The sequence below is a fragment of the Ranitomeya variabilis genome, chromosome 1 (assembly GCF_051348905.1).
Source record: "Ranitomeya variabilis isolate aRanVar5 chromosome 1, aRanVar5.hap1, whole genome shotgun sequence".
NCBI lineage: Eukaryota > Metazoa > Chordata > Amphibia > Anura > Dendrobatidae > Ranitomeya > Ranitomeya variabilis.
The window spans coordinates 251,250,743-251,263,161 of record NC_135232.1 but is presented as its reverse complement, the minus strand read 5'-3'; the positions used below and the strand labels follow the sequence as shown (position 1 = coordinate 251,263,161).

Genomic DNA, 12,419 nt, shown 5'->3' with positions numbered 1-12,419 from the left:
TGCGCCGAAATCTAATTGGCTAAAAACTTCAACTGACCATTGAAGAAGAACCACATAGCGGATTTCTTCACTGAAGGTATCAGTGTAATCAGTATTACAGCGCCATTACAGCCATGTCTTTATTTTACATTACAAAATCATGCAGACAGTAAAAGTGCTGATAAAAATAATCAATTTTGCAATTTACCTCTTTTTAAAAATTTGATTTGTTAAGAACGGAGGGATTTATACTTTAGTGCATAGACTGTTGCCTAGGTTACTGGCCGCTTTACAATATTAGAGTAGCGGGTTACCGCTTGCAGGAGCCATGCTTTACAGCCTGTTCGCGCTGCTCTGTAGCGGTTCGGAATACTGGATATTACCAGCCTCAGTGACCCTACATTTCTGCTATGAAGCAGAGGGAAACCTGCCTCTCCTAGAGCCTGGTAGCGCACAGTTTGGACATTTGAAGCGACCATGCTGCTGGTCCCAATGGTCATTCTCCAGGAGCGGACCTCCTCCGCATAGCAGGAGCCCGGAGGCCGGTGTGCACTACTGAAAAGGGAACATTAGAACAGCCCCTTAAGAAAAAATGACAGTGGTATGTAATGCTGGAGTACAACTGCTATGTGATTATGGTCATAGTTATGGGACTAGCACTTTACAGCTAGTTTATGTGTGACATTTACAATGTGCCTTGACAACTTTATAGATATTACTACTGAGCTCGCACTACTATTCTGTCTACAGTACTGCACGGGCATGGCAGTAATCTAGAAATACTATGTGATTATAGACAATCTGCCCTGCGCACTACCATCATTACTATCACTAGCTCTGCGCATTCAAAGAACAAAGTACTGTCCTGAGGCTACAGCCACGGTTGCTTTTGGATTTCCAGCGATGGCCTTAAGAAGTGGGTCTAGGTCAGGGCATACACGTGATTCATTGCACTCATGATTAAGTGGACCAAGCCATTATTGAGGATCTCAAAAGGCAGATGCCAACTATGGCACGCATGAGACAGATTTTCTGTTATGTCCTGACTGAACATTATATTGAGGTGTTAGTTACCTTTCATTGAGTCCATATTTAGGTTTTGAGCTTTCCTTCTTTTTTCTTGAAACTCCATTTGTAACTTAATTTCTACAACCTAAAAGGTATAAAAATAAAATTTTTAGCAATAAAATATATATCACTATAAGCATTTGCAACAAAATATAATAGAATCTTCGCTGTAACGACTAACTAAAATGTCACTGAAAATTATCTGCTATAGAGGTGATTGCCGGAAACAAGAAGCACTTTTCAGAAAAATATTACAAGTCCGTCTCATTTAGATCAGTCTTCATTGAGTCGTCTCAATGATATATACTTCTGAAGAAAATTGTAATCCAGGAAAAAAATGACGTTTTCTCATCCGCATGTTGGTCCTTTGTCATCCATATGTCCATTGGATGACATTTATATTTTTAGATCCACAATTAAAAATATAAATAAAATGCCTAGAAAAATTTCCTTTGAAATGGATTCGGACTGTTTCCACATTGCATTCATTTATTTTTTGCAACCATTGAAATCAATAGAAAAAGGAAGTTTTATTCAGCGATGGACTTTATGAATAAAATGTAACGTTTATTGTATTGTCATTACAGAAGCAAGGACAATGGCATAACATGGATACCATGGAGGCAAAATCGACGCATTTCGTTAGCTAGTTCTTGGTTAAAGTTTGCTGAAAATAGTCTGAGATGTGGTTATATACAAAATCCCTTGTTGCCACACATGGGATCTAATTAATCATCGCCCTAGTGAACATTAACCCCTTGGAGTGCTCTGTGTACAGAAAAGGAAAAAAAAAACTACATACCCCCAATAATTTGTAAAATTACCTATGCATAAACGCATTAAAAACAATTTGGAAACTCAAGTACCTGGAATATATGAGTTGCACTGAAGTATTAAATCCGGTCTTATGTTCAAATCCGACGGTATACTAGTTTGTAATTTAAAAATCCAAAAGGATTCCCTGTTTAGTAATTTTCTTCTAATGTCCCCCCTCTACAAGGTTTGATAACTTTTTCTATGCCTATAAACGAGAAAGATTTGGTGTCTCCCCTCTATGTCTGTACAAAATGTCTGGAAGCCGCTGGTTATATCCAAAAGATGTCTTCTTATTGTTCTTTTCAACGGTCCTATAGTGCAGCTGACATAGTGGTTTTTGTGATCTGTGCATTCTAATATAATATATATATATACAGGTCCTTCTCAAAAAATTAGCATATAGTGTTAAATTTCATTATTTACCATAATGTAATGATTACAATTAAACTTTCATATATTATAGATTCATTATCCACCAACTGAAATTTGTCAGGTCTTTTATTGTTTTAATACTGATGATTTTGGCCTACAACTCCTGATAACCCAAAAAACCTGTCTCAATAAATTAGCATATCAAGAAAAGGTTCTCTAAACGACCTATTACCCTAATCTTCTGAATCAACTAATTAACTCTAAACACATGCAAAAGATACCTGAGGCTTTTAAAAACTCCCTGCCTGGTTCATTACTCAAAACCCCCATCATGGGTAAGACTAGCGACCTGACAGATGTCAAGAAGGCCATCATTGACACCCTCAAGCAAGAGGGTAAGACCCAGAAAGAAATTTCTCAACAAATAGGCTGTTCTCAGAGTGCTGTATCAAGGCACCTCAATGGTAAGTCTGTTGGAAGGAAACAATGTGGCAGAAAACGCTGTACAATGAGAAGAGGTGACCGGACCCTGAGGAAGATTGTGGAGAAGGACCGATTCCAGACCTCCGGGAACCTGAGGAAGCAGTGGACTGAGTCTGGTGTGGAAACATCCAGAGCCACCGTGCACAGGCGTGTGCAGGAAATGGGCTACAGGTGCCGCATTCCCCAGGTAAAGCCACTTTTGAACCATAAACAGCGGCAGAAGCGCCTGACCTGGTACTTTTTTCTGATGAAAGCAAATTTTGCATGTCATTCGGAAATCAAGGTGCCAGAGTCTGGAGGAAGACTGGGGAGAAGGAAATGCCAAAATGCCTGAAGTCCAGTGTCAAGTACCCACAGTCAGTGTGTTTCATCAAGGGCAGGGTCAATGCAGCTAGCTATCAGGAGATTTTGGAGCACTTCATGCTTCCATCGGCTGAAATGCTTTATGGAGATGAAGATTTCATTTTTCAGCACGACCTGGCACCTGCTCACAGTGCCAAAACCACTGGTAAATGGTTTACTGACCATGATATTACTGTGCTCAATTGGCCAGCCAACTCTCCTGACCTGAACCCCATAGAGAATCTGTGGGATATTGTGAAGAGAAAGTTGAGAGACGCAAGACCCAACACTCTGGATGAGCTTAAGGCCGCTATTGAAGCATCCTGGGCCTCCATAACATCTCAGCAGTGTCACAGGCTGATTGCCTCCATGCCACGCCGCATTGAAGCAGTCATTTCTGCCAAAGGATTCCCGACCAAGTATTGAGTGCATAACTGAACATTATTATTTGATGTTTTTTTTGTTTGTTATTAAAAAACACTTTTATTTGATTGGACGGGTGAAATATGCTAATTTATTGAGACAGGTTTTTTGGGTTATCAGGAGTTGTAGGCCAAAATCATCAGTATTAAAAAAATAAAAGACCTGACAAATTTCAGTTGGTGGATAATGAATCTATAATATATGAAAGTTTAATTGTAATCATTACATTATGGTAAATAATGAAATTTAACACTATATGCTAATTTTTTGAGAAGGACCTGTATATATATATATATATATATATATATATATATATATATATATAACCCCTGAGATGGTACAGTTGATAATAAAATTTTGAATTCCTTCCCGGCACTGCTGGATCTAGTACTAGGGTTTTCTTTTGCGTATTGGCAGGCTTTGCAAGGTGCGTAACCACTGAAACCTATGGAGTGAGTATCGTTCAAAATCAGAGGACACTAGCATGTGCTGCAATTTTTCGTCACCGACTGTCAGCCTGTGTGGAAAATGTGTGAACTGCTACATTAAAGAGTTATTCCAGTCTCCAAAATCCTATCTATGCAGTAGGCGTAATAATAATAATATTAGCAAATACCTCCTATCAGAAGTGTAATATAGTTTTTCTGCTTCACTGTGTCTCTCTCCTCATGTGCAGGCATTACAGGACTTTAGGTATTCACGGTTACGTCCACTGATATGATGGTAGCTAGTTGCTAGTGGTTATAACCATGAATCGGAAAAACTATACTACATTTCTAATTGGAGATATTTGCTAATATTATTATTATTACTACTACTACTACACCTACTACATATTGGGATAGGATCTTGGAGATGGGAACACCCCTTTAATTAACATTGGCCCATGTGCTGACTGCGTGGGGACTGTTTTGTATTTGGACAGCACAGGGATCAAAACGACGTTTGTATGAAGTTAGTCTAATGGAAAGATTGTGACTTCAGCATCCCAAGGGAACTTAATGCGTCCCGGTACAAATTTTCATGAGCTCTGGAAGTGATAAAGTAAGCGCTCACTTGTTCAATGTTAAACCAGAAATACTCAATCTCTCTAGCAATCGTAGCAGCAATACGCTTCAGTTTGTTCTCCTCCTCTTTCTGGGCTCGCTCATTGTTCGCTCTCTTTTCGTCATGATAACGGGAAGCAGTTCTTACCAACTATACAGAGAAAACAGAAAAATGGAGTGATTTTTACAAAATCTGCATCAACATCTGCGATGAGGAGTTAGATCTTTAATTTTAAGATTAAATAACTTACATATAGAACATAATAACCTTCTAGTTTACCTTCTTCGCACAAGCCATCTTCCACATCCTTTCTTGAGCGAAGTCTGCAGCCATCCACTGCATCTCTTCTAACAAGTAATCCCAGTGAGATTTGGGCCTGGACGGCTCTTGTAGCTTTGGAAGCCTCCTCAAAGACCATAAACCTTCTTTACGAAGCTCTGCAATGCGCTGGTGGACAAGGTTTTCCTAGGAGGTGGAGAAAACAGTAGACATGGAAATCAGCCTTCTGATTAATAATATTTGCAATTTATATTTCTAGGACCTCCACCACCTATCGATGAGAAGGGTCACTTGACCCGTTATTCTGGTGAACTTGGTCAATGTGGCATAATGGGGCACTAGGAGGAAAGAGCTGGCCGCACATCACTCCATATTTTAAATACACCAGCTATCATCTATGCAGGCAAGAAATGATTGCTTTTTACTTTCCTTAAAATCTTTTCCTCGTAAAATTAATTAGATGACACAGAGACCTTGGATTATAGCTGCAGATACTAGAAATCAGACAAGCAATTAAAGGGTAAAGCTAAACCATCAGAAAGCAGCCTGATGAGGGGCAGAGACACTTATTCCAGCAACGTATCACTTACTGGGCTGCTTGCTGCAGAATTAATAAAATCACTATTTTATTTGGTGAAGATCTAGCAGTTCCCTGAATTCTGAGCTCTGTATAACCCCGCACACACCTCTGATTGGCAGCTTTCTGTGCACACTGCATAAGCAGAAAGCTGCCAATCAGTGGAGGGGGCGGGGTTATACAGAGTTCATGCATATGCTTGACTACCTGGCAGCTGGTTTACTAGTCCTCTAGAGATCATCTACTGTTGGTAAAACAGCAAATAAAACCGTAATATTAACAATACTACAGCAAGCAGCCCAGTAAGTGACACACTGCTGGAAACAGGTTCTCAGTCTCTACACTATACCAATTTCAGATTATGTTCCAAAACCCTGGTGACACATTCCCTTTAAGTGTTTGTTCCTCCCACCAACTATATCTCTCTTGCAAGCACTGAGCTAATCAGTTTGTAGCATTTAGTAGGAGCAGCAAAGAAAAACCTAAATAAAGAATGACAGAACAACCAATCAATTGGGAACAAATCTCCTTCTCGGTACATTAGGTAAAGAACCTGTAAGTAAAAGAAATTTGGTTGGTGCGGTGTCCCCCAATAAACATGAAGAGAAAAGGATTTATGGTAACAAAAAAAAAAAAATGTTCCTGTCTATGTTACTAAGGGACAATGAGACCTTGGGAAGTTCAAAAGCAGTTATTAAAAATGGGAAAAAGAAGAGCAAATCACAGACAAAGCCCACATGTCTCCGAACCACGGCTTGGAAATGCATTGCTGGATGCCAGGTATTATCAGTAATCCGGGTTTTCCAAGTTACCTTGTGATCGTTTTTGCCCTTTGTTAAGATGGAGTTTGCTGTTTTTGTCTGCCCTACTTCCTGTTCATTTGTTTAAAACCCGGGTCAGGTGTCAGCCTCCTTGCTGGAGTATTCTGCTTCTGTTTCTCCTTCAGCTCAGCTGCTTGTTGCTGTACTTCTACCCGTGGCTCTGGACGTTCTCTGCCTATGTAAGTTACACTCTCAGTCTGTTGGCTTTAGAACTTAACCCTTGGTTCTCTCCTCCGGGTAAGAACTCTCTTTTGGAACTGTGTTTGGAACTTTGCTGCTGGACTTAGACTGTGTTTGCTACTTTATCCTTATTTACACCCCCCGGTGGGAGCTACTGGAAATGACACCAGTATAATACTTTAAAGGGAACCTGTCACCCCGTTTTTTGAAGATGAGCTAAAAATAGCGTTAAATAGGGGCAGAGCTGGGCGTTACATTAGTGTCTTTGTGTGCCTTTATTACCCACCTATGCTGCCGAAATACCTTTGTAAAGTCGCCGTTTTCTGCTGTCACTCACGCTGGGCTGGTTATATGGGCGTGGTGACAGTGCTGTTTCTCCCCCAGAATCCTGCTCATCATTACGTTGGTGGCGTAGTGGTGTGCGCATGTCCAAAAGGCGAATCCACTGCCCAGGTGATGAAAAACAGCGCGATCTGCGCTATTCAGCCGTTTACCGGTGGGCGCGGCCATCTTTTCTGTGGCCGCACGTGCGCAGATGGAGCGCTCTGCTGCCCGGGGCTTCAGGAAAATGGCCGTGGGATTCCGCGCGTGCGCAGATGGAGATCGCGGCGGCCATTTTCCTGAAGCCCCGGGCAACAGAGCGCTCCAACTGCGCACGCGCGGCCACAGGAAAGATGGCCGCGCCCACCGGTAAAAGGCTGAATAGCGCAGATCGCGCTGTTTTTCATCACTTGGGCAGTGGATTCGCCTTTTGGACATGCGCACACCACTACGCCACCAACGTAATGATGAGCAGGATTCTGGGGGAGAAACAGCGCTGTCACCACGCCCATAGGACCAGACCAGCGTGAGTGACAGCAGAAAACGGCGACTTTACAAAGGTATTTCGGCAGCATAGGTGGGTAATAAAGGCACACAAAGACACTAATGTAATGCCCAGCTCTGCCCCTATTTAACACTATTTTTAGCTCATCTTCAAAAAACGGGGTGACAGGTTCCCTTTAATGTGAACTTGTTCTGGACTTACCCGTGTTTATGCCACAACTGAGAAACTTGAGAACTTGTTCTGGACTTACCCGTGTTCATGCTACACCTGGGATTAACCTGAGGACTTGTTTCTGGACTTCCCTGTGTTTACTACATACCCGGATTTGATTCTTTCTGCACCAACTGTGTTTTGGATTTGCATGTTACCCGTCACACTCACCTTGCCAAGGACTTTGGCCTAAGAACTCTTCTGTTTAGCTGTATAAGGTTAAAGGTACCTTCACACGAAACGACTTTGTAACGATATCGCTAGCGATCCGTGACGTTGCAGCGTCCTCGCTAGCGATATCGTTTAGTTTGACACGCAGCAGCGATCAGGATCCTGCTGTGATGTCGCTGGTCGCTGAATAAAGTCCAGAACTTTATTTGGTCGTCCGATCGCCGTGTATCGTTGTGTTTGAAAGCAAAAGCAACGATACCAGCGATGTTTTACACTGGTAGGGCCGCGCTTAGTAACCCGATGTTTACCCTGGTTACCAGCGTAAAAGTAAAAAAAACAAACAGTACATGCTCACCTGCGCGTCCCCCAGCGTCTGCTTCCTGACACTTACTGAGCGCCGGCCCTAAAGTGAAAGTGAAAGCATAGCGGTGACGTCACCGCTGTGCTGTTAGGGCCGGAGCTCAGTCAGTGTCAGGAAGCAGACGCTGGGGGACGCGCAGGTGAGCATGTACTGTTTGTTTTTTTTACTTTTACGCTGGTAACCAGGGTAAACATCGGGTTACTAAGCGCGGCCCTGCGCTTAGCAACCCGATGTTTACCCTGGTCACCCGGGGACCTCGGCATCGTTGGTCGCTGGAGAGCGGTCTGTGTGACAGCCCCCCAGCGATCAAACAGCGACGCTGCAGCGATCGGCATCGTTGTCGCTATCGCTGCAGCGTCGCTTCGTGTGAAGGTACCTTAAGGGACTTGTTTCATTGCGCGTTATCAGTATATTGTTTTTGTGTGTTTTTTGCTGTTACAAATACACTATTTGCACTAAAGAAACCCGTCTGTCTTTTCATTGCCCCATGCTATCAGAATCCTTGAGTTCCTACAATAGTATTACAGGATACTCCAGCCAAAAAGGATTCTGCTGGGGCAATGACAGACACGGGTAGACAAGATGTTTGCTATGATTAACTCCTTGCAGCAGGAGGTGGCGGCTATACAAAATAAGATTAGAGACATGGACTCCCGGGCTAACCACAATGCGCAGGTGTTTGGTCAGGCTCTCCAGGATTTACGTACCCTGGTAGAAGCTCAGGTTACACCACCTGCTCAGCATGCACCACCTGTTCAGCATACACCACCCACCAGTATGCCTAAATTGCCTCCTTTCCGGTTTAATGGTGACCGAAGTCAATTCCGCGGGTTTGTTAATCAATGTATATTATTTTTTGATGTACATGCCTCCTATCAGTCTGATAGATCTAAAGTACTATGTATTATTATGTTGTTGACATCACGGGCAGGGCCGGCTCCAGGTTTTTGAGGGCCCCGGGCGAAAGAGTCTCAGTGGGCCCCCCCTTTAACACATACCACGATTCATGATGCACAGATACAGCAGCGAACATAGGTATAGTACAATGCCAGATTTCACTACTTACATGAGCGATAGCTATTGTAAATTCTACAATACCACACAGCAGAGGGGCTTTATATAAGTCAACCCCTTATATGCCAATTATGCGAGAGCGATGCGCGAGCCTTGCATTGCCTCACCCGAAACGTCTGTTTTTCTATGCAGCTGCACACTCCTGTCCAAAGAACGGGCGGCTGTGCAGGGTGAAGTGATGTGAGATTCTCACAAGTATATATACTACTATATATAGTATAATTCAGCTCCATAGTGGTATAATGCACCCCCAAGTGTAAGACCGGGGTCCCACGAGTGATGATTCTCTCATGTGAGAGAATCGGCTCAATTATGCCACTGACACTCGGCTCAAACTCTCATCCGAGTGTCATCTGATTCTCTTGCATGAGATAATCGGAGCATATTGCGAAGACAGGGAACTTAATTTCTCCATCTTCTCCACTGTCTGAGGCCATGTTTGTCGGACTGCACTCAGATGACAGCTGAATGCAGCCTGACGTTTCGCACGCATCCATAGATTTCAATGGGTCCGTGTAATCCAAATTCCACAGCCACTCGCAGCGTGCTGCAGATAATTTTTCCACAGATGAATTCGGTCTGTAGAAAAAAATCACAGATCTGTTCTGCCCTATAGTATAATATTATGCCGAGTGTTATCCGATAAACATCACATAACACTCGGATGGGTAAGGCTAGGGTCACATTGCGTTATGTGACCGCGTTTAACGGACTACGTTACACCGCGGCATAACGCGGTGTAACGTAGTCCGTTAACGCCGCCATTGCCTGTAATGGTGAACGCATCCCTAGCGCACGCCCACATTGGGCGTGCGCTAGCGATCTGCCGTCATTTGAGTGACGGCCCGCGAACGCTGCTTGCAGCGTTCGCGGTCCGTTCCTCGCTAGCGCAGATCGGGGATCTGCGCTAGCGGGATCGGCTAAAGCGATCCCATTTGGGACATTGCGTTAGCGCAGTCCGTAGCGCTATGCGCTAAACGGACTGCCCTAACGCAATGTGACCCTAGCCTTATACGCTCGTGTGAGCGAGGACTAAGACCCTTTATTCCCCCTGCAGATCTTCTCTCATTAGCCTCTCATGCTAAGTCTGGCCTCAATTACTTTTCTGTAGTACTGTGGAATTTTTTGCATACATTTACCATATACTGTGTGTGTATATACACACACAGTGTGTGGTCATGTTACATAAGATCTCTAGAAGGTGAGCCTGTTCAGCAGCTATTACTCCTGATGAGCCCCCTCCAGAGAACAGAGAAGGATAAGGCTTCTGTGCCCCATCTGCCCCCTGAGAGGACACCACAGCTCCATTCTGAAGACTGAAGTTCTCAGATGTAAATGCATTGAATCTTGAGGGGGGGGGGGGGGGGGGGGGGCTGCTGTGTCCTGTCAGGGGGGGAGGTGAAGGGGCACTCGGCTCTGCTATTTTCATGATAGACATGACCTGTCTGTATCATGAAAATAGCAGAGCTGAGTGCCCCTTCACCTCCCCCCCTGACAGGACACAGCAGCCCCCCCCCCCCCTCAAGATTCAATGCATTTACATCTGAGAACTCTGAGACTCAGGACATACCAGCTGCTGTGCTGACTGACGCTGTCAATGAGCACAGTAGACAAACTCACTGAGGGGTGGTCGGCTGCAGGGACTGGACTAGAGCCTGTCAGGACACCGTCCATAAACTTAAACCACACAGGTTCAGACATCACTCACCGCCGGGGGAGGGGGGCTGGGGGCTGCGCTGCTCCATGACTCACTCCTGACTGTACTGTGTGTGACACGGGAGAATACTGGAACTGCACTAAGCCCGCACTCAGCCGGGACTGGATGCTGGAAAGTCCCGCCCTCCTGTTGCTCAGCACTGGCTGCCTCTCCCAGCTGTTTGTCACAATGACTCCTGCTCCCTCCACACACACAGCGTCTGGTTTGTGAAAATTCTGACCGCCCCTTACACCAGTGTGTGCGCTGTATCCCAGACAGCGTGAGTGGGCCCCCCATCTCGCCAGGGCCCCGGCACTTGCCCAGGTGCGCCGGGTGCTGACGCCGGCCCTGATCACGGGCACTGGCTTGGGCAAATCCTATGGTTGAAAGTCGCGATGTCCGTCTAAATAATTTGGATGATTTTCTGGCAGCTATGGCGCAAATGTTTGATGATCCCAACTGCCGTGCCTCCGCTGAAAAATCCTTGCTTTCCTTACGCCAGGGGAAACGTTCAGTCATAGAGTATATTACTGAATTTAAGAGGTTAGTAGTGGATACCAACTGGGATGAAAATGCTTTATTACCAATTTTCAGGAAAGGGTTGTCCAGTACAATCAAGGATGAGCTAGCTCGCTCAGTCTCCACAGGAGTATGAGTTATTTTTACAACACTGTGTGCGTATTGATATCCGCCTAACTGAACGCAGACAAGAGAAATGGGCAGCTGTAAGTCGCATCACTAATTTTACTCTTCCGTCTAGGGAACCTAACAGCAAGAACCCGCGGGAGGCTGAGGAAGTGCCTATGCAAGTGGACTCACTACAAAAACGCGAGAGTAACGAACGCCGTGAATATCGCTTTCGTGAACGCTTATGCTTTTACTGTGGTCAATCAGATCATTTCCTTATTAATTGTCCTAAATGTCCCAGGCGACCTAACAAGGTGTTGGCGGCAGTAGGGGATTATGACAATACGGACACTGAGTCAGAAGTTTCGGAGACCAGTTTACATCTAGATGCTGTGGTTCCCCTAACAGTGATGTCGACTTCCCCTAGGGATCAAGGGGAGAAATACTCACATTGTTCTCTTCCTATTCAGATTCTGTGGGAGGGACAGTGGATACCAAGTTCTGCTATGATAGACTCTGGAGCAGGTGGAAATTTCATGGATTCTTCTTTTGCCATGGAACATGGTATTAAGACACAGCTAAGAGCCTCACCAGTCACCATGGAAACAGTGGATGGTTCTCCATTAGTTTCCGGGCCAGTAGACCGGGAGACGGTGCTTCTGAAGTGTAAGATGGAACCAGACCATCTGGAAACCCTATCATTTATGTTAATATCTTCTCCTCATTTTCCTGTAATTTTAGGAATTCCCTGGTTACGGTCACAGAATCCAAAAATCAATTGGGAAACCAAGGAGATATCCATCCTTCCGAAGTGTAGCCCTACCATCAGTCCAACGGTAACAGCTCCAGCTACCCAGAATTTGGAGGAAACGAGACAGGTATCTACTCTCCCTCTGGTTTACCAGGAATTTTCGGACACTTGTGACAAGAGGAAGGCAGACCAACTCCCTCCACACAGACCATATGACTGCCCCATAGAGCTGCTTCCTGGGGCAGCGATTCCTTTCGGCCATGTTTACCCGTTGGCAGCTCCAGAATTAAAGACATTACGGGAGTATATAGATGAG

At 44.6% G+C, this 12,419-nt stretch overlaps 1 protein-coding gene across 13 annotated transcripts in view; it reads right to left on the bottom strand.

The window, feature by feature from the left end:
- Nucleotides 1-12,419, bottom strand: part of LOC143812727 (E1A-binding protein p400-like) — a 220,183-nt gene that overhangs the window by 155,776 nt on the left and 51,988 nt on the right. For all 13 annotated transcript variants that reach the window (XM_077293327.1, XM_077293337.1, XM_077293331.1 and 10 more), the window contains 3 exons: nucleotides 4,810-4,995; nucleotides 4,540-4,680; nucleotides 1,054-1,132 (listed from right to left, as the gene is read on the bottom strand). In XM_077293327.1, the coding sequence (XP_077149442.1) occupies nucleotides 1,054-1,132; nucleotides 4,540-4,680; nucleotides 4,810-4,995 (406 nt within the window). The remainder of the gene's footprint in view (nucleotides 1-1,053; nucleotides 1,133-4,539; nucleotides 4,681-4,809; nucleotides 4,996-12,419) is intronic.